Below are 23,834 nucleotides of genomic sequence, written 5' to 3'. Positions count from 1 at the left end.
TTGGCCACTGACAGTTTATTCACCCAACTCTGCTTTAGAACAGAGGTCCCCAACCTATGGGCCGTGGCTCACTACTGGGCCGTGACCTCTTGGCCACCAAGCCACGTGAGTAGCTAGGCAGTGCATGTGTGCGTGTTTCACACACACACACCCGTGCCACCGTTTCTGTGAGTGTTGTGCAGGTGACGGCACCTCCGCTAGTATCACACGGGCAATGGTCCCATAAGGGAGATAGGGCGGTATATAAATTTAAATAATAAATAAATAAATGGTGTTGCCATGAACCTTGCACAGGCGGCAGGAGTACTACGAGTGGCAGATAGGCAGCGGTGCAGCATACGCAGGTGGTGACATTGCCACGAACCTTGCGTGGGCGGCAGCAGCACTGCAAGAGGCAGGTGGCCTGCAGCATGAGCCTTGCGCAGGGTGGCGACATGATCTTTTTGCCGGTGGCGGCATTGCAGCGGGACGTGGCGCAAGCCTCACACAGGGCGGCAGCGTGATACTCATGCTGGTGGTAGCACCACCACAATCCTTACACAGGCGCCGGCTTTGCTGAGAGCCTCGCGCGCATGCTCGTAGCCCTGTTTGAATGGTGCGCATGCTCACGGCCTGTTTGTGCGTGTGCATGCATGTATGGCCACATTCACATTTGGACATGTGCGTGTAAGGTGCCTCCCCCTCCCTCTCCCACCAGGCCCCAATCCAGAAAGGTTGGAAACCCCTGCTTTAGAAGAGAGATGCTTGCTTAAAAAATAGAGGCATTGATGGATATCCAATTCTATAATTTCTAATTGTTCCTCGAAAACAAAGAATATGCAAGGATAGATCTTGCATCTCTGCTTGCATTGTGGGAGAGGAAATCTGTCCCATCTCTCTCCATCTGTAGATACCATACAGATAGTCCTCGACTTACAACTGTTTAACAATGTTTCAAAGTTATGAGCCTTAGGAAAAAAATGACTCATGATCTATACTTGCATTTAACTACCATCACACCACCCCCAAGTCAAATAATCGCAATTCAGAATCTTAGCAACCAACTCATATTTAAGACTGGTTGCAGCATCCTGTGGTCACATGATTGCAATTTGTGCTCCCCCCCCCCCAATTTCTGGCAAAAACACCCATTGGAGAAGCTGGATTCTCTTAGTGACTGCTGTAAAAATTATTGTAAAATTGGATCCTACTTGACCTACCTCCACAATGACTTATAATAAAAATTCCTGCCCCAAGTGTGGTTGTACGTTGAGGATTACTTGTGTTGCCTTACTCAGAATGCTTTCCAGGCCCAAGAGTTTTTCAGTAATGTTGGAAATTACAACAAGAAAGGCGGGGGCTGGAAAGCTTCATTTTCTGAACAGTTGTGTTCAATTGCATAGGAAGAGTTAGAATCACAATTACTGAGTCTAGCTTGCACTAATAGTTAAAAAGGAAACCTGCTTTTGTCTCCTGATGCATTGTCCACTATGATAAGCACCATGTATGCTTTTGTTTTCAGAAATGTGATTCTTTTATGCTAGAACTGGATGTGCAAGTTCTACATCAGCAAGCAGTTATTGTGGATCGGACACAGGGGGTTGTGTGCACTTTGTGTTAATGTTATTTGTAAAAAAATATTTAAGTGGTGTTATTACCTTAATAATTGTTGTTCTGTCTGACTGACCTATCTTTGTGCTCTTATGTACTTAGTTGATTCTGTGACTATGTACATTTGGACAATAAAAGTTAGTGAATGATAGTTGAAGGTGAGCATAGTTTAATATTAACTTTGTCCTGTTTTATTGCTTTCTTAATTTTCTCAGTACAGAAGGATGAATCTTCTGTATTTCATATGCTCTAAGACAGATCTGGGCATTTTATGGCCCATGGGTCACATCCGGCCCTTTGAGTGAAGCAGGGGAGGCAGCAGCAGCTTTCCACAACCCATTTCTCATGTGGTCCCTTGGGAAAATTAATTGCCTACCTCTGCTCTAGGACGTTATATCAACCAGACTCCAAAATAAAACTCAGCTGGATCAGCTGCTATTAACAATCTTTTTTTGTTTGTTTGTTTCACCCCTTATAATAGAGCAAGGTTTCTAAACCTTGGAATCTTAAAGATGTGTGGACTTCAGCTTCCAGAATTCTCCATCCAGCATAAAAGAGCATAAGATACATACTTTTGGATATTCTAAAAACATTTGCCTTTCTTACATTTTTAACTAGTATCATTTTCACATAACTTTCTCCAGAGAAAGGCTCAGAGGTAAGGTGTGGGGGGGTCCCATATCTGTAGAATGCCCCAAATTTTGGGTGAAATCCAATCCCAGGTTTCTTCCAAGAAAATAAAACATAGAGGCTGGTGATACTAATGCTTCTGATGCAGAATTCTGGAGAAATGCTGCCAGTAAGAATAAGACAATATTGGAACAGAAGGATAAATGGTTTTACCTGATATAAGCAAGCTATTTATATTCTAAAGAGACCTATCTATTCATCTATCTACTAAGGAGCGGTCTCAGAATCTCGGCAGCATAATAGTTCCAAAATGTCAGGCAGCTGGTAGAAGTTACCAGTTCCAACTCCTGGAGGATGCAGCCACCTCTCCCACAATTATAGAAACCCATTTGGCGAAGTTCAGTATGAAGGGCAAAAATCAAGTTGTTACTTCCAGCTCTTTAAACTGTCTTCTAAAATACACATAGAATTTGGAATTTGGAACCTGAGAAAGGCAAAAGGATGGAACAACTGCAATGCTTTTTGTGTTTTCACAGAATGTTCTGAAAGCGAGATCCGAAAAGAAAAATACAGAAAATGGTTATTTTGATAACATCTTCCTTAGAGAAAAAGAGTAAAAGAGTGCTTTAAATTTGTTTTCCACCAGGAGGTGCTAGAAGGAGATTTCTAGCCTACAGTTCAAGTATCGGTTCTCTTGGGTTGCATCCCAGTGAAACTGTAGCTGTGATAACCTTTTGCCCTTGCTAAGCTTCTGGAATGTATTTGCCTTCTCAGTCACTGCTCTTTTGTTTTCTAATCATGAATCAGGATCTCCTGCAGTTAAGTGAATGGTGGGATTCCCTAAAGCTCAGGTGAGTCCCCTGCTTTGTGGAATGTTCCCTGGATACCCACTTTCCTCATTTAGCCTCTGGCGTCTTGACTCATTACCATGCCTGAAACTTGCAAGTCAGTCGTGTATTCATAGTAATGATGGAACCTCTGCCTCTGCCCATGTGCAGAACAACTAAGCAGCTGAGCAATTGGAAGCAGTTCTCACTTCATTATATATTGGGGTTTGCAAAAGAGGCTCCAATTTGGGAAGTAACTGCATGGCTTCCAAGTGCTATTGATTTTAGAAAGGAACATATTGGCTGTACTCTGACAGGTAGGAACACAAACAAGCCAATCACTTGTTAGTCTAGCTGTGCAAATGCTGCCTGTGGAATTGGTTTGTGTTTTACAGAGGGGTGTGAACCTTGAGTCATTTGCTGTGATGCCAGCTTTTCCATAGGTCAACATTTTTTCTTGAACTAAGCTCAGTGGGGAATCTTTTTCAGGCTTTGAGTTCCCCAAAATTGGGCTACAACATTTTTTTTTGTCTTTGCCCAGCACTGCCAAGCAATTAGGGGATTGTCATAGTGGGAAGAGATATTGCCTTCCCCAATCTGGTGACCTTCAACTTCACATTTTGAAAGTTGTAGTTCTTCCATATCAGTATTTCTGTCTCACAGCCTTTATGAGATGTGGACTTCAACTCCCAGAATTCCCCAGACAAACTGCCTCCCCCTATCTTCATCTTGAAAATTTTGAGAACTGGTTCCTCAATCAGTGGAACAACCTGCCTCCAGAAGTTGTGAATGCTCCAACACTGGAATTGTCTTGTCTATCAGAACCTTGGCAGGAAGTTTTTAAGAAGAGACTGGACAGCCATTTGTCTGAAATGATATAGGGTTTCCTGCCTGAGCAGGAGGTTGGACTAGATGACCTCCAAGGTCCCTTCCAACCAGGGTGGATAATATATCATGTTTCTCAATCTCAGAGACTTTAAGAATAGAATAATATTTAGTTTATTCAAGAAAAGTTGAAATACAGAAGACCAAAGCATTAAAAAAGACAAAGAAAAAACACAACAAACATTTAAAAAGGGCCTTAAAAAAGATCAATATATGCACATAACATCCTCCCTAACTGAATGCTGATTAATATAATACAACGATGTTAATCCATCCATTACAAAACAGGCCAAAAGAATTTTAAACTACTCAACTACTAAATCTGTTTAAAAATTGTTAGCCTGTCATCTATATATCAATAACAAAATAGTTAACAGTAAAAGCAATAGTAATAAGAATAATATATAGAAATATAAAAGTAATAAAAATTATCAATAATAATGAAAAAAGACAAAATTATAATTCCAAAACTCTCTGTTAACAAACTGCCAATATAATCAACTCATAGAAAATTTACCATGTCTTCAATCCAAAATCATCCCTCCAAAATTAAACCCAATTGGTCCTGGATCAAATACTCATATTTCTTAATGCTATCTCTTATTAATTGCTGATTGATTAAATACAATAAAGCCAATATGTCTTCCCCAAAAAAACCCAGATGAGATTTTTCCCCCCACTTAAATGTAATAGGTTTCTCTGCTCTCTTTCAAACCCCTTAAATTTAAGGCTTAAAAAGACCTATTTATCACTTATCCACCCAAATCTCAGAGTCCTTAGATGTGTGGACTTCAACTCCCAGAATGGCTAACAAGGAGATGAAGTCCATACCTCTGCTCTATACCAAGGGAGTGCTACTTTGGAAAGAAAGATTTCAATTATGGGGTTGGGAGATGGTACCATATTTTAGGTAGGAATGTAGATTAATTGAATGGCTCTTTAAACTGGATGTCTAACGGTTGTCAAGGCAAAAACTTTCGAAGTTAGTAGTGTTGACATCGGATTCTGTAACTTGGGGAATTTAATGCTTCCCACCCCCTCTTCTTGATAGTTTGATGGGATTAGATGCAATTCAGAAAAAAAAAGCAATCTTTAAAGGCCCAACTAATGACTTTCAGCCCTATTGTCATGAAATTTGACAGATTTTTTAAAAAATCTCATTTTAATGGGGGAAAATCTTTTTCTAATTTATGCTAGCTGGAAATTCAGTCTCTTGGATCTGACCATAGGATTCTTCATCACCAACTTCTACTTAACAAGAGAACTTTGGAGCAAAACTAATCTTTGCAAGATTAGGTTTAAATTGTAAAATCACAATTAAAAAACAGTGACATGTGCTATAAAGATCACATTTGCCCTTGAGTTATTGTGTCCCTGTGTAATTGGATCTGTGAAGCAGAAACACAGGTGGCATTTTATATCTGAGTGGGAGATTTGTAATCAGGTCAGGTGCCTTGAATATAAGTGACTGAAAGGCTGTTCACAATTCAAAAATGAAGAAATAAAAAAGATAATTAAAGAATATTAACGAAAAACTGTATGATATAGAAGAAATTTCATGGGAGAAAATGATTCAATATATGGAAAAAATAATTTACCAAAAATCTCAGAAAACTTCAAAACTATGTTAAATGAAAAAATAACAATGATGGAATTGACAGAGGCTATGAGAAGACAAAAAAATAAAAAAAACCACCGGGACCAGAGTTGTACAAATGTCTACAAGATACATTAAGTGTAATGAACTTTTGTTGGAGGCTAAACTCCCAAATACATGGATAGAAGCAAATATTACTTTGATACCAAAAGAGGACTGAGATCTGACACAGATAAAAAAATGCAGACTATAAAATCTTTACTTTAATAATAGCAGAGAGACTGAGAAGATTTCTAACTGAATTTATATATCCAGATTAAAATGGATTTCTACCAAAGGGACAAATAAAAAATAATTTAAGTGTTATAACGGACATATTGGAATATTATGAAATGCATCCAGAGAAACAAGTGGCACTAGTATTTCTAGATGCTCAAAAGACATTTGATAATGTTTCCTGGCAATTTAGACTCAACAATTAAAAACAATGGACTTTAGACAAAATTTTATAAATATGATTGAAACAATATATCACAAACAAACAGCAAAAGTGATTGTAAATGGAGATTATACAGAGAACTTCGATATAAGAAAAGGCACAAGTCAAGGATGTCCACTATCTCCATTGTTATTTATTTTAACTTTGGAAGTTTTAAATAGAAATATTAGACAAGACCTAGAAATAAAAGGTGAAACTTATAAATTGCAAGCATTTGCAGATGACTTGGTATTCATCCTAGAGGAACCTTTAGAGATGATTCCTAAATTATTGGAAAAGATAGAACAGTTAAATACCTGAGAATATACCTGACAGCAAGATGTTCAATGATAAAAAAGATAACTATATAAAAGTAATGAATCAAATAAAACTTGACTTGGAAAGATGGAAAAACTTGCAACTGTTGATGCTAAGAAGAATTGCTACGGTGAAAATGAATATATTACCAAAAATATTGTTTTTATTCCAAATGATACCTATAAAACGAGAGACATTTTTTTGAAGACTTAAATTCCCTAATTTTGAAATTTATTTAGCAAGGAAAGAAAGCTATAATTAAATTGAAAATGTTACAAGAAGCTAAGGAAAATGGAGGTTTTGGCCTGCCAGAGTGGGTTTTATATTATCAAGCATCAGTATTAACATGGGTAAAAAAATGGATAACTCCTAGAAATAAAAGGTTGTTGTATTTGGAGGGACATGGCTTGCAACTCGGTTGGCATGCTTTCTAATGGTGTGGGAAAAATAAAATTCATAAATATTTTCAAAACCACTATATTAGAAATGCACTATTACTAACGGGGAAAAATAAAATGTAAAATATACTTGAAAATTCCAGGATGGCTTTCAACAATGGAAGCATTTGTACATCCAAATTTAGTTAGTTTTGAAAAAATATGGACATATAAAGTTATTCTAAATTCTGAAGGAAATTTAAAATCTAAACAAGAGATGGAAAATCAGGGTATTGATTTATCATGGTGGGTATATTTACAAATGCAAGTGAGATATGATAAAGATGTTAAACTGTATGGATTTTACAAAGAGCAGACCTTGTTTGACCAGATATTATTAACCTCTGATGAGAAATTTATTAAGAAAATATAATTTTTTACTGAATTTGAAAATAAAAAATGAACAAGTTAAAGATACAATGGTAACATGGACAAATTTTTTGGGATATAATATAGATTTAGAAAAATGGCAAAACTTGTGGGAAAGAAATTATAAATTGACAATGTCAATCTCTTACAAAGAAAACTTATATAAAATGTTTTATAGATAGCACTTGCCACTAGCAAGATTAGCAAAAATGTTTAAAAATATGTCAGATAGATGTTGGAAATGTAAACATAAGTCAGGTACTTATTACCACGTATGGTGGACATGTGTTAGAGCAAAGAGATATTGGACAAAAATACATACTTGGCTAGAAAAGATGTTGAGAAAACATGTAGATTTTAAACCTGAACTTTTTTTATTAGGTATAGTGCCAGAAAAGCTTGATAAGTGATAACAGCAGCAAGAATCATATTCGCACAATATTGGAAAAATGAAGAAATACCACTAGAGGAAGAAATTGTTAAAAAAATACTAGACTGTGCGGAAATGGACAGACTTATTTTGAGATTGAAAGAAAAAGAAGAAACAGAATACTTTTAAACTTAGGACTTATTTTATCAATGGCTGGAGAAAAGAATAAGGGATTAGGAATCCAATTTGTATTAGTGAATGATAAACTCAGACAACACGTTTGTTGAATAAGTACTTTTGAACTGTATGAAAAAATCAATAAAAACTTTTAAAAAAAGAACATGTGACTGAATCCATTGAAAAGAACAAGAATAGACTTTAGATTTGTAAAGGATTCCCATCTATGTGTTGTTATGAATTGAAAGAAAGATTACTCTAAATTCAATTGAAGTCAGTCCTTCCCACTCCTTGAAAAGGAAAAGAAAAAAAGCGAATCCGTGTGTAATATTAGATTATTAGAAAATATAAGAATTTTAGGAGTAAGTAGCCAGACAAGAGTGGGTAGGGTGGGGACCCTATGCATTTCCTTTCAAGTAAACACAAGGTTGAACATAGTTGTCAGACCTTGGGGTAATAGCTTGATTCTAGCTGAGGGCGTGGTGGCTTTTGATTTAATTTCTAAGAAAACCTTCCAGAAGCTTAATAGTTGTCTTCTCTTAGCAGGATGAGAAATGGCTGTGAAATAAACTTGCCTAAACCACTGCCTTCTGTAAATGAACAGGAAATAATGTCATTATCTTCACCCAATGTGACCACGGAAGAGCACCATATTGAGAACCATATTGCCAAACTCGCCGTGTCATGTGACGTGTCGTGACGTATCGTGACTTTTTTTCATTGCTGGAGCTGGGTTGAGCGTGGCTTCCATATGATGCAACCGGCCTGTGGACCGGCAGTTTGATACCCCAGCCTAGATGCTTTTTGATCAAAACAGAGAAGGGAAATAAGTAGGAAGATAATTTCAGATGCAAGTAAATAAGTTCTTTTATAAGTGCTTATCCAAAAAAGGAATAGCTACATAAAGAGCCTATTTTTAAACACTTCGGTGCATTCATTTCTCAAATGAACAAGCAATAAAGCAGGGATATTTCAGTATGAAGAAAGACTACATTGTATGTACTTGTGTTTTGTATGACATTCTAACACAGACATAAATTGTATCCAAGTTTGCCCCAAGGAAAATGTATTTCCTTTATTTCCCATTCTCCTTGTTATCTGTTACTAAAATAAGAGATTGCTTTGTCCTAGAATGAGTCCATCCGCATTCTTTACTGCCTGGAAATGTAGCCTCTTTTGATTAGAGTAGGGTGAGTGAGCAAATTAAAACATATTTTACAAAGTATAAGAAATGACTGGAGCTTGGGTGCCCAGTGTCTCCTGTATTATGGTGACACAGAATTAGTACCAGCAGATGATTGTTTAGGGGGGAAGGTTCCTAGATTGTGCTAAGCTATAAACCATGCTCCTAAAAAACACTTGGCTTAATATGTTGCACCAACTTTTGGCAGATTTGCGAAACTTAGATTATAATTACACTTACGGGCAACTACAACTGGGCTGCCAAAATCCAAACAACCATCAGAATGTAGCAAAGTCTACAGAACATCATCTTCATTTCATTTCATTTCATTTTATTATATTTATACCCCGCCCTTCTCCCGTAGGACTCAGGACTGACATCTGCTTGCCATACAAATATATCCATAGGAATGCAATCCATTCCATTTTTTTTAGCATCAGCACTGTCCCTCCATGCCATGCCATACCATCCCCTGCCAAATCAGTAAGAAACATACAGCTCTTGCTATTTCTCAGTGGAGAAATTCTGAAAATTGCAGACAGAAATGTGAGACCTGTTCACAGAAAAACACTCTATACATGCTTCATTAGACTGACATTTTCTTCCCTTTCATTGTTATAAGAATTAAACCAGTTGTATAGCTATCATAGGATGTGATTCCCTTGCCTTCTTCCAGGAATTACGTCACACTTCAATTTCCCTGCAGTCTAGGATTTCCTGGCAGTATCTTGTTGAAATCCCAACCACGCTCAACCTGGCTTCTGTTTTTGAAATCGGGTAAGATTGGTTACGTATTGCCACCTGTAGATAATTGCAATATTGATGTGTTGAGCATCTCCAGTGTGGGGTATAATTTAAGGCAGGACTTGAAATTAAGTGCAGCCATCCTTGACTATGTTTCTCTTCCTCCTCCTCTCCTCTTACATTTGTCCCACTCAGTGCAGGGTCTACTTGTTTGTACCAAACTTGCTCAGTTTGTACAGCAAAGTCATCAATACCTGATGAATACTGCAGGTGTTTTGTTTTTCAGCCAGCTTGTCATAGCCAGCCCTTGTTTTGGGCTGAGAGAAGTGACTGGCCCAAGGTCACCAAGCTGACTTTCAGCTTAAGAGAGAATTAAAACTGGGTTTCTCCACTTCTAATCCAGCACCTTAACCATCACATCAAGGGGCTCCCATACTGACTCTCTCCATATAATTTTCTTAAATCTTAAAGTACAGTAGTTCTTTACAGAAATCGTGACCATTCTAACCAAACCAAGTCCAAAAACACTAGGGAATTCCTGGAAGCCTGGCATTCTCACAATTCAACCATCAATAAGCACATAGACCAACAACATTTACATGCTGTGCAAAAGACATAATCAACAGGCCAAAAAAGGGAGCAAAAAGACCAAAATACCTTCCAAAAGCAACCGAGAGCTAGATGAGCATAGATCAACATCAAGAGTAACATCAGATCAACTGTCAAGAAGAGAACAATATCCCAATCAAAGAGCCGTCAGACCAGTCAACAGTAAACAATCCACCCACCCCTCAAAAACCCCACCAAGACCACTCCCACCAAAATTTGGTGGGACAAGTCAATAGATATATACAGTGTTTTTGTTTAAAAAAAAAAAAAAAGGTGCCGGAACTCACACGTCATACAACTTGCCTTGCCTACCCTACAAGGTTCCATCCAAAAAAGGTGCCGGAACTCTGTTCTGGGCATTCAATGACAAAAAAAAAGCCCTGGATATATACATTGAGAGCACACCTCACTCCATACCAGCACTGATGATGTTGTGGTTTGGTAAATGAGATGTCTGCAAGAAAACAACCAAGCTCAGAGAGCATCAAGGATCTCTCATTTCAATCCTGAGATACAAACATTCTCCTTTATTGGAAAAACAGCTGATTTTGGAGTTTGCACTAATAATTCTGATGAAATAGGTCACTTTTTAATTGTTTGCTTCATAAATCCATTTAGGACAATTGGAACAAATTACATAGCAGGCGATTTTTGCCAAATCATAAGGCAAACTGTTACAGAGTTCAACAAAACTGCTGTTCAAAGTTTATCAAAATTGTAATTTTTACAAGTGCAAAATGCAGTTGATGGATGAGTTATTAATATTGTTGACAGCTAAAGTTCATGTGGCTTGCTAGATAAATTTAAAAGGAAATAGTCTGAAGGCTATTGCAGTAAATGTGGGAAAAGAACAACCTTGAGCTGAATGTATGTAGCAAGCAAATATTTTAAAGGCATTTCTGCTGATTTGGTGGATCAGAATTACCCAATCAGAGGTAAATTAATGTTTGTCATTGAAATGATTCATAGGGAATGGAATTTCAGATGTGAATATGAAATAAAAATAAAACTTGAGGCCGAATTTATAAATGCATAGGAAAATGTTCAAATCTTCTTTTCAAATATTATCCCAGCTGATACCTAAAAAGAGATAATGGGGAAATTCTGAAGAGGTTATTCTAGGTAGTGTTAAAGAGTTCTGAGTTACAGAGTGAGAGGGATAAAAACAAGAAGTAAGCTACTCTTGATTCCTTATATTTAACAACACTACTCTTGATTCCTTATATTTCTGGAAATGAATTACAATATAAAGTTCTTAATTAACTTTCTGTAGAATTCTTATGACAAGGAACAGCCAGTCCAGCACCAACCCCCTCACCTCAGAATTTTCACTCCCACATCAGGAAAAAAACCCACAATCTATCCAAACTTGGACATACTGTGGTACAAAATGAAGAAGTAGTCTTTGATGATTGGAAGCTAATAAAATATATTATACTTTAGAGGAGGACAAAATCTTTTTACATGGAGAGTCAAGCTATTTTCCAAGGCACCTGAAGGCAGGACAAGAAGCAACGGATGGAAACTAATCAAAGAGAGAAGCAACCTAGAACTAAGGAGAAATTTCCTGACAGGTAGAACAATTAATCAGTGGAACAACCTGCCTCCAGAAGCTATGCATGCTCCAACACTGGAAGTTTTTAAGAAGAGACTGGACAGCCATTTGTCTGAAATGGTATAAGGTTTCCTGCCTGAGCAGGGGGTTGGACTAGATGACCTCCAAGGTCCCTTCCAACTTTATTATTATTATTATTACTGTTCAGTTTGAGCTGAAGAGAAACAGCTTCTGTTTCAAGAATCCTTGGTATAAACCAGAGTTTTGGTGGACTTCAACTCCCAGAATATCCCCAGCCAGTAAATCAAAGGAGATGTTAAAACAATGTAATCTTTTAACAGCTTAAAACAATGCTGTACTAGAAGGAATTAGAAAGGAAACTGAAGGTCATAAAAGGTGACTTTGTAATCAAAGTTAGGGGAATTTTAATGGGGCACCAATTGACCTCTTACAGTTCCCTCTTTTTTATGTGCCATTGATAGAAATCCCTGATAATCTGTTGAATCACATTTGGAGGTGGTCCAATATAAATAATTGTCTGAATAAAAAGTAATATAAGAAGCTAATGAGTTTGAAGATGTATATTATTTGCACATTGATATTGCACATTGATTTTTTATCTGATCCATGTAATTCTGCAGGACAAATCCAGCATTTCTGCCACCTGATGCAGAGTACAAGAGCCTTCTCTTCCCAGTTTATAGACTAGATCCAACAGGTTTTGTAGTTAAATTTTTACTTCAAAAATTGGAGAAAGAATAGCAAATTTCATCATACTACAGGACAGCAAACAAATTTAGTGGGATCCCATAGCAGTGTCTCATTTTCTATGACTATAAATGTGATTAATAAATAAAATGAAAGCATATATCTGCCTTCTTACGAGATCCTACTACCAATCTCAGTCACATAGTGACTGGGTTCATATATTGTATTAAGCCATAGTTTATTGAATAAACCCCTATTGGTTGATTTTCTATTGTATGCTGAACTATAAAGCATGGTTTATAAATTACTGTGCTTCAGTTCACACATTGTCTTAAACAACACCAACAATCACATCACTTAGGGGTTATATGAAACCTGGCTATTATTGTCTAAGACATGCTGTCATTGTGTCCTACAAAAGCACTGGCCGTGGCGTACATAAAAGTGTGACCATAATTTCACCCATTTTATCTGAGTGCAAGTTTATATATTTGGAGGCCAGTATCCCCATGACCCTATTTATTTGGTGGCATGCATTAAAATCAGTATTCCTTTTTTTGCTAGGAATACAAAACATAAACAGGATTGTATATATTTTGCTGTGCACAGTACGGACTAAGCAGCTGGGTTTGTGGACTTCACACTTAAGCAGCTTATGTACCAGAAAGCTTAATAATATACAGATAGCCCTTGACTTATGATCAGTTACTTAGTGATCATTTAAAGTTATATGGACACACCTTAGAGCTATGTATGGCATGGATTCAAAGTTCCAACAGTCATGGGATCAAAGTTCAGGTACTCGACAACACGGCCCCATTTATGGCTGTTTCCAGCATCTCATGGGTCACATAATTATGTTTTATGACAATTTTGCTGAAAACTGGCATTTACTTCTGGTGGCAAATATCTGTAGGTTGGATGTATGATGAGGATGGAGGTTCGCTTTTTGAGCTTGTGCATCCATTTCTGAATCTTTCATTACCAGGCTAAATAACATCTTTAGCAGAATTTAGGGAATTCTTTAAACTGTGCTGAAGGTGTTACCTAACCTGGTAATAAAATGTTTGGAAACCAACCCAGAAACTCAGAGAACGGACCTCCACCCTCATTTACTTCTGGATTTTTGTAAAACTGAACCCATAGTAAACCATTGATTCACTTAATGATCATGGTGTTTGTTTAATGATTTCCACAAAAAAAGTTGTAAAATTGTATTGGTTATATGGCCAACTCACTAAATGATTGTCATGACTTACAACCATTATGAACAGGCTTCATTATGTAGTGTATCATAAGTTGAAGTCTATACTCAAAATTACTAGAGAAAAAAAATCTCTTCCTTTTTTGGTGAACTGATACAGTTATGCTGTCCACACCCATCAAGTTCAAGAGCCACACAATGGAAACCAACAGGTTCCAATTCATTATCCCAATTATAGATGATTTTCTCTAATCTTCACCTGATAGATTATTTATCTAATCTTCACCTGAATGCATCCAACAAAGGGGAGGCACGTCTTCTCTGAGTAATGTCAAACACTGTCAAACAGCACTTACAATTCAGAAGTTATTTTTCCCCTCATACATATTCAGTCAGAATCTCTGTTTCTGTAATTTAAATCCATTATTCAGTGCTCTGTTTTATGTTATATCCTGTCAAGTATTTGAAAAACATGATAGCTCTTGTTGGTTTCTTTTCGAAGATAACCATCCCTCTTCATTTAATCCAGTGTTTTTCAAACTTGGCAACTTCATGATATATGGACTTCAACCCTCAGAATTCACAAATTCAGCTCCATTCTGGGAGCTGAAGTCCACATGTCCAATGGTTTGAAAATCACTGATTATATCTGATTATATCTCTCTTCCCAGCACCTCATTGCTATACTTTAAAGTGTTAAAGTGTTGCCTGAATCAGAACCCAAAACTAGTCACGGTATTCAAGGTAGAGTGGGCATATCAAATGCAGAACAAAGTGCAAGTAGAATTTTTATTTAAAAATTGTATTTCTGTATATGCTACTTAAAATTATACTTGCCTTTTGGTTTTGGTTTTTTTCCCATAGGCATATCACATTGTTGACCCAAATCCCACATTCAATTTACAATTTATTAGTACTGCAATTTATCCATAACATTTTTGCTTCCTTGGAAAATAATTTTGCAATCATCTCTATTAAATATTATTGATCTATTTATCTCATTTCTTTTACTGTATATAAACTACCAAATTTTATTTCTGTTTTGAAAGATATCCTATCCAGTTTTATATCATCAGCAAATTCAGGAAAGCATTCTCTTCGCCTCTTTACCCAAGGAATAAAAAATGTTTGAGAGTACAAGACCTAGGATATTTTCCCCACCCACATGATACCTTATTCCAATTCGATAAGGAACCGCTCTGAGAATAATTTTTGAGTCAGGTATGTAATCACCATCCTGCTCACATTCAAGTAGCTTGCTAAGCAGAATATAATGGGCTGTTTTTTAAAGTGCTTTTCTGCAATTAAGTTAAACTACATCTCCAGCATTCCCTCAATCTAAGGATTCTATCCAGACAAAACCTTTGCTAAGGGTTCATGTGGCAAGATATATATTTTTTTGATAGGTCATGCTGACTGCTGGTAATTATCAAATTGTTTTTAAGTTTCTTAAAAATAAAGATTTGTATGAACTGCCATAAGAATCTTTCCATGTGCTGACATCAGATTGACCGGCTTTATTGATATCTAAGAGGCCACCAAAGCTTACCTAGAAGAAGCAACTAAATCTGTAAAAAAAAAATCCCATTGTAGTATTTTCTATTGTGACTTAGAACAAGACTATATCAAGGTGAATCGGGGTGAGTGAATGTTTGGATAATTTTCAGTGGTCGGTTTCAACTGCTGTTGCAAGAAAGCTGACAGCAGGGAGGAGGGTAGGAAGAGGAAAGCAGGTGCCAGTACCAATGAGGCCTATCAGAGAAGCTGCCCAAGTGTGCCAGGAGCTGGGCAGACCTGAGAGGCAAAAACAAACATTTTCTGTTTACTTTGATTAGGTTAACAAGGTAGCTAAGGAGGGGTAATTGATCTGAATTTAGCAATATTGTGTATGTTCCCTGTTCTGCGCTCTACGTCTCAATTTTCCTTTCTCATTTATAAGTTCCTCATAAGCTTGTGTTTAATGCAAATATTACCACTCTATTTCTTAAATTAAAAAAGAGGAAAACAAAATAAAACATAGGTAAAGTTCATCCTTTTTGAAAACTTCACATGAAAATCAGGACCCTATCCTAGAGTTTCAGATGGCTCCCTCGTTAACTTCATTAGCAAATGTAATGAACCTGATGTGTCATCATCAGCTTCTCTTCAGCAGAGAAATGTCATCAAAAAAGGGCTTTTCATAAGCATCTCCTTCACTTGGCTCTTATTTTTCGTCCCGTTCCCCATCAGAAAAGAAATTGGGGTTTTCTGGCAAAGTAACCCTGATTTTCTTCTTTTCTTTGAAGCGTCCAGAATTGGAAACTTTGACATGTTTCCCTTTGGTGCTTTTGTCCACAATTTTCTCTAGCCGGGCATTGAATTCCTGCTCATTGTGGCTTCCGCTGCTCCCATCTGCTGGTATGCCCTCTTGTAGAGTCTCATCACTGGACACTCCGTAAATATCTGGACTTTCATACAATACCTTTGGAGTTGATTTTTTCTTTCGGAGGAAGGTTAACTTCCACCAGCTATAATTATTTTCTGCCATGGAGCCAACAGGAAGGATCAGTCACCCTTCGGAAAGGGAGAAAAAAGTACAGATCTGTTATGATCTTGTGTTTTGGCTAGTTTCCCCCCCCCCCAAAAAAAAGGTCAATAAGACCATATTTAGAATTCTGAGCTTCATATTCCTCATGTACACATAATAAACATCTCACCCCAAATCCCTATTTCCCTTCCAAAAATAAATTATGCAAGTTAGATGGACAACATAAGAAACTATGAACTTTCTTGATGTGTGCCTATGCTTTAGTGCCTTAGAGAAGAAAATGTGTAATGCAGATGATGAGGACAAAATCAAATTCCATGTACATGGGAAAAAATTCAGATATTTTTGATGTTTTAGATGCAGATGTTGAAGCTTCAGTTTGAAGGGAGAGACTTAAACTGAGGATAGTTTCTTTACCAGGGCCACCTGCAGAGAATGGCAACTCCTGGGCAAGTTTAAAAGTCAGCTTTAACGACAACTTTATGAAGTCCACAACCACCATAGTGCTTACATATATTCCTTGCAGTGAGTACCTGAAATGATGAGATGCTGCCTACTTGGTTTGCATGTTCCTAATTCCCTCCCCCCCAAAAAAAAATGTTAGGGAAACTAAATACTGTATTTAAACTTTCCCTTCAAAACATGGAGCACCTTATCTTTTTTTTCCTTTAATTGTTTTCAGTTGCTTCACATCCTAATTTTGTTTATTCCCCACTGATGGTGGCAGAGACACAGTATACATACTGTTAAAGTATCAGTGTTAAAGCAGGAAAATATTTGTTGAAGCTCATCTTATTTGTATACGTCTTAGCTCTGCCTAAATTCATCCATCTGTTCATGAACTTATTGTTATCATTCTGAAAAATTCAAATGCACTATATAAATGCCGCATTGTAGGTAGAGCAAAGCTCATTGTGATGCTTAGGAACTTGCGAATGTGCTTCTCAGATTCCTGTTCTTGGATCCATACATTTTGCTAAGCCACATTTATTTTTGATCAATCTACAGTGTTCCCAAGAACCACGTTGATTGAATTCATGCATTATGCTAAGCTAAATAACTCAAGCCAATTGTAATGGGAAAAAGGAATAACCTTGAGGAATAGGAGGAAGAGCCACAATCAAAACAACAGTCAGATAAAAGAAGTCTGAGTCTGGGCCAGAATTGAGAAACCATCTCCAACAAGATTCTTCCTAGTTCTCACAATAATAGGGGGGGGAAGAGAGATTCAGACATGCAATATTCTGTTTCTATAACCTAATAAAAATGCGTGACTTTGGTTTCCTAATCTGGTGTACCTTGAAGTGCTAATACCAGTGTGTCTTATGAGTCCTCTTAAATGATCTATATGGGCCAGCCTCGGATAAGAGGAAAAGATAATAGAAGAATAGGCTATAGTTATATCTTCTTGCTGAACAGAAAAAAATGTCCATTAAGAACTATAAAAAATTTTATTCTTTCCATCTAAGTGACTGATTAGCATTTGGATGGGAGGCCACCAAGATACTTTAAGACTAGACTGTGGAATATTGAAAAAAATCCTTAAAAAGGAATAAGAAAGAAAACTGCATGTGATGCTTATTAAGTCAGCAGGAGAACTCAACTTAAAGAGTCCATGCCTTTAAATTATTATTATGCATTGATTATTATTTTTCAGCTTCTGCTCATCTCAGGTGTAACTTCTTGTCTCAGATCAAGAGCAAGGGCAGGAGCTATATATAAGTGAATTTGTTTATTCTACATTAAAACATCATTTGTTTCCTGTGTATGATCTAAGGATTCTGTAGCTTAAGATACCATGATAATAGTTTACAAATAGACAACACCTTCTTGAAAGATAGACTGAACTCAATCCTGTTTGAAGGCCTGTCTATTCCGTGTGAGCCACGCAAAAAGGATGAAAGGCAGTCTTTCTCCCATCCCATGTATATCCTATATTGGAGCCCATTCACTATGTCCATAGATTTCTGTGGGAGTTGTTAAAATCCAACCTTATTCTCCATCTCAGAGGTGGAACCAGAAAGAGATATTAGAAACATAGATGAATGGTAACCTCTAGTCTAACACCTTAACTATTATACCACACAGTACTGGCGTTCTCCAACCAAGTATCCTCCAGATGCGTTGGATTTTTAAGCTTGGTCACTAAGTTACAGATTCAAATATGCTGTTATAAATCTTCAACTTCTCCAAAACCATGTTTAAGACATTTAATGTTTCTCTGAAGCACATCATCTACTCTATTTTCTTTCTTTCCTCTCTTTCTCTCTCTTTGTCTCTCTTTCTTTCTTTTGGACTCATGTTCTCTTTGTCCATCAACCTAGTAATGCCTCCCAATATATTAGACTTCAATGCTAACTCAGAATTATGGGAGTTATTCCAACATAGAGGGTAGCAGGTTGGGGAAAGGAAGGAAGGTGGGGTCCATAACCCATCTTTTATTGGGAATCATAAATGACTAGATAAATTATCTACCATGTCCTCACACCAAATGTTAACTACTTCCATAGAATGAAGAAGGCTCTCTTCCTAAACTCTGCCAGTCAGAGTTCTTTGATTAGGAGGGGGGCTGCAACATACCTTCCTTGCCTGACTGAGTGGAATGAAGCTGGGTCTGTAGGCAGCCTCGCTCTAGGCCATGTAGGACTTTATAGGTCATAAACAACATCTTTAATTGAACCCAGAAGCAAACTGGAACCCAATACAATTCATGGAGCAGAGGTGTTAGATATGCCCTTCTTTGGGCACCCAATATAGCATTTTGCATTTGATTTCATCCATCCTTGAGAGGAATCTAACAGATTGGGAGCAAGGCAGTTTAAGAGAAACTGAAGTATTCTGCACAGATGTATCTTTTCATTTTCTCCTTCCTTTTCTCTATATAAAAGAGAGCAGGAAGGATTCATTTGCCAGATTTATTTTTTTTTACTGGAATGGCATGGTAATATTCAACTCTAATCCAATGTTTTACATGGATAACAGAAAGAAGATTTTTAATTTTCACAAATTAATGGACACCTTTGAAATAGGTAGTGAAGTAAATAAATGTATCAAGACGTACTTAGGACAGAATTGAGCAAACTAATGTCCTTCACGTTTTGGGCTACAATTCTTACAATCCCTTGTAATTTGCCATTTTGGTTGGAGGGGAATGAGAACTGAAATTCAAAACTTTATCAATTTGTCTGACCTCTGAGCTGGAATGGCATGGTAATATTCAACTCTAATCCAATGTTTTACATGAATAACAGAAAGAGGATTTTTAAAACTCACAAATTAATGGACACCTTTTAAAATTGGTAGTGAAGTAAATAAATGTATCAAGACATACTTAGGACAGAATTGAGCAAACTAATGTCCTTCACGTTTTGGGCTACAGTTCTTACAATCCCTTGTAATTTGCCATTTTGGTTGGAGGTGAATGAGAACTGAAATTCAAAACTTTATCAATTTGTCTGAGCTAAAGAATCAGACCCTATCTCTCTGTTAAGTGTAATTTTAGCAGTTACTCAGATTTGCAAAAGTGAAATATGCAAAACAGACAGCTACTCAGTGGGTCATCTGAGATGTTTTTTTTTTTCCTATCTTATTTGAAAGCCAAATAAACTTGTTCCTTCTTCATTTTCTGCTTACAACAATCTGTAAAAGATTATAGCAAGAAATTGTATTTCGGTCTGAGATCATCCAGAGATTAGGAGTAATCATGGATGAAAACATGTGTTTGTCCCATCTAGATTCAAAACTCTGCCCGCTGAAGTTCTACTCGTTTTATCTTTACATCTGTTGGTAGTGATCAATTAAACATTTGTGAAGGCTACAAAACACAGTGTTCCCAGGTGTGGAGTGAGTTTCCTTCCCCTCTTCCCTTAAAAGTGCCATTAACAACATACCTGCTTCGTCTGATGTCTGATTTGTCCGTCACTGAACAGTATCTTCAACTCTTGTGGGCAAAGGCCAATATGGAGAAGACGTGAGCTAGAATGAGACACTGAGCTGGACGTTGAGTTACTTTTGTGCAAAACTGACAGAGTTGGCTTTGGCAACCAGTAAAAATGTGATTCTCACATCTCAGGTGTGTGGAAGTGCCACATACCTATTTGTGCTTCACTTCTCTCTCCCTCCCTCTGTATGTCAAGGTTAACCAGGGACTGAGCCACTCCTGCCTAAAGTAAACAGGAGCAAACAGTGGCTGAGCAGGGACAGATCTGAATATTCATGATGAGGGAAATCTAAGCTGAGACCTCTTAGAGCAATTCCATTTGACTTTACCTGCAGAGAAGGAAAGGTGGTATTTAAGGGGGGGAGTTAAATTCCAGAATTTGAGCCCTGTTGGATGTTGAAAATGTATCCCATGAAGCTTTAGAGACTTATTTACTGAGTCAAAGTTTTAAAAAGGTAAACACTTTACTTCCTCAGGTGGATAACCATGGACAATAAATGTTGATAACCATGGACAATAAATGCATTACTGAATGCACATGCCGAGAGAGGTTTAGACTTTATAATCCAAACTGAATTAACAAGGCAAAATTTAAAACACCAAACATTGTAAAGAATTGTACCGATAAGTGACTGGTCCTGCAGGGTGCACATTCTCACATGGGGACACTATTATTCTGCAGGAAGGTAAGACCCATTTTCATTCATAATACAGTTTCAACTTATTGAAGATAATTTCCGATCAAGGTCAATTTTTGGTAAAATGGCTAGTTTATTTTTTTCTGCAGGAATCAAATGTGGGAATCAACCACTGAAAAACATGGTAACTATGAAGAATTGAAAATTCACAAAAATTCTTCTATGAGTTTTCATTTTCAGTCACATATACTGTACATATAATTTTACATTACAGTAATCAAATAATAAATGACACATGTGAACAAGTGTTTTATAAATACTTGCTTTGTGACTTCTAGTTCCATTTAACATGTTTATTTTTGGATACTTCTTTTATCCTTCCAATCACCCAGCAATATAGGTAGGCAAGAATGAAAAATAATGTGATAGGTATTTATAGTTGCAGCATAGCATGTAAACCTCCTGTTGATCATATTTTATTACAATAAACAAAATGTTTGAGGACAAAATTTGGAGATGAATCACATAGTTCTATTCATGAATTGGTAAACTGGAGTAAGAAATATCTTTGGAAACTTGCCTTGAATATTCCGGGTAATATAAAAGTCTTAGTGAAGTTTAAGTTTTTATAATAAAGGCTTCAAGGTAGATGGGAAGGGTGCAATGGCATAACCATAACCTCTAATTTTGAATTAATTCATTTTTAAATAAATGAATATTAAACTGATTTGATCACATGAAAAACTTCTTCCTAAAATAATTTTTCCACCTGCAGATTTTAAGAAAAGGAGAAAAAAAATTCCCTCCAGAGACATATCTGGACTGCCAAGTGCTCTGCTTCAGATCATGCTGGGGCTTAGGCCTCTGTAACACTGGGCAAGGTTAACTGGTTTTTTTTTTTTAATAATAATAATAAGGAAATAGACTTGCTTACTACTACCATGTTTGCAAAGCTTTCAACAATTGTGACTATTTGTTATTTATACAGTGTCTCAAAGATACTTGGTTCTTTGTGGAACAGTATAAATAAACAAATAAAAAAATATAGATTTTGAGTTTCCAAAGTGTTTCCAGTCTAAACCGGACAACAGAAAAAAAACCCAATCCTTTCTTAACTAAAATTCCCATGACAGATAAACCCAGCAAAGAGGTCCTGGTAAATAAGGACCAATTTATTCATCTATGTAATCTTCATAATCCAATTCTAGGGAATATAAAATGTAATTTTCTAGATGTCAGAGCAGTATGGGGACAGCAGAATGTATACCCACTGGGAAACTAAGAGCCACTAATTCTCAGCTTAATCCACCTAACAAAGAACTCCTTGTTAAAAATAAAACAAAATAACTCTTAGAATGACATTTAATTTGATATGAACAGGTGGAACTTCCTGGTCCCTGTTCTTACCAGTGCCAAACAATATTCTAATGTCTATTTTTTTATCCTTCATTGAAATCAAAGGGTTAACATCTCTAGCTTTTACTAGTTTGGTTCTTTTACATCTATTCTTTTCTTTGGAGGATTAGTCAGACTAGACTTTGGCTCAGGCACTCATCAGACCGGTTTAGCCTTTCTTTTCTTTTTCTTTCTGTGTTAAGGTGAGGGGGAATAATTTGTTCCTTTTCCTGTTCAGCTGCCAACACTTCCAGTAATCCAGGTTAGAGACCATTCAGTTGTTTTCCCAGGCAAACCATTATCCCAAAACAGCAGATCTTTCCAAGAGATGAACATTGTACAGTATTTAGAGTGGAAAAGAATCTGTAAGAGGAATTGTTCAGAACTGAATCTATTTGCAATAATTCAAATTTATATCAGTGCACCATTTTTGGACTGAGTCTTAGTGAAATTCTAAACCTACTTGATTACCCATTCCAAGTCATACTAAAATTATGACTCTTATAATTTCTAAAACTAGACACAGGACAAACATAATGTGAGAAAAGTTGGGCTTCCTTCACTTATCTATACCCCACATACTAATTTATTTCCCGCTTACATTTTATTTAAAAATTCTTAAATTTGTGTGCCACTTGAATCTATCTTCCAGAAAAATTTAACTTCATTTATGTTCCATTCAAAATAATGGGGCTTAAGTTAAATATAATATCATCAAAATTCCTTGAGCCCTGGACAGTTAAGTATGTTTAATGGGCTAAATCCAAACTTTTTAGAGAAGGCCCTTTCAAATAAAGTGGAAGTTATACTGATTTTAAGATCTATTTTCCAGACATGTCTAAGTCCAAACTCAACACAATCTGGATTATATAAACAGTAAGTGGCAAAATGATTTTGTTACTGTAAATTTGCTTTCCACAATATGATGCCCCTAGAGATGTGTTAAGATTAGAGCTTTTAAGAGGCAGAGATTCTATAATCCAATATATCTACAGGAGAGCAAGACTGGAAAAAACTGACACATAAAACATATATGGGAAATCCATCTTCCCATCACCTGCCTGGAAGTTATAACCAGAAGTGAGATTAGGAGTCTATCTAAAATATCAAAATTTACTTAATTCTCATTCAGACCATTCAGACTCTGAAATATAAGTTTATAATAAAACCTTTTATGTGGTCTAATAAGCCATTTATGAAAGGTTTATGACCTTTGCTGTAAGCAAACATATGAACTGAATGCCAAGCTCTGTAATTTCACTTTTTTATCAAAGGCAGTTTCATTTTAAAATAGTGTTACTAAAACAAAAGCTGAAAATATTCATAATTCAGTTTGGAAATACGCTCTACACTGTGGTGCCAAATATTCTATCATATACATAAATTAGAATTCCTGGACAATTCGGGGAATAGATATTTTTCTATTACTATTATTATTACCAGGTTATGCAACTCTTAACATTAACTTCTGGTTGGAGGAAATGGCTAATTTTGAAAAACAAAATATTATAAGTTATTTTCCAATGTGACCTTACATTCCTGTAATCCATTAAATTACCTGAAGGCAGTCTCGTTGTGTAATCATTTTCAGCATTTAAGTTGTAAATAGCTGATGTAGTGGGCAGCCTTAACTTGGATTACTATACATACAAT

General features: G+C 36.5%; 1 protein-coding gene across 1 annotated transcript; it reads right to left on the bottom strand.

Moving 5' to 3' along the window:
• Nucleotides 1-14,460: 14,460 nt before the first annotated feature.
• Nucleotides 14,461-20,327, bottom strand: PRR15L (proline rich 15 like). The gene is made up of 2 exons (XM_015810440.1): nt 20,099-20,327; nt 14,461-16,234 (listed from the first exon to the last, which is right to left on the bottom strand). Exon 2 carries the CDS (start codon nt 16,206-16,208, stop codon nt 15,885-15,887), a length of 324 nt encoding a protein of 107 aa, XP_015665926.1. The 5' UTR covers nt 16,209-16,234; nt 20,099-20,327; the 3' UTR covers nt 14,461-15,884.
• Between the last annotated feature and the right edge of the window lie 3,507 nt (nt 20,328-23,834).

Source organism: Protobothrops mucrosquamatus, unplaced genomic scaffold (assembly GCF_001527695.2).
Source record: "Protobothrops mucrosquamatus isolate PMUCROS unplaced genomic scaffold, P.Mucros_1.0 scaffold10, whole genome shotgun sequence".
Classification (NCBI taxonomy): domain Eukaryota; kingdom Metazoa; phylum Chordata; class Lepidosauria; order Squamata; family Viperidae; genus Protobothrops; species Protobothrops mucrosquamatus.
This window is presented reverse-complemented; position numbering and strand designations above follow the sequence as displayed.

Coding starts and splice junctions, on each gene's coding strand:
- PRR15L (XM_015810440.1), bottom strand. CDS start 16,208: ATGGCAGAAAATAATTATAGCTGGTGGAAGTTAACCTTCCTCCGAAAG.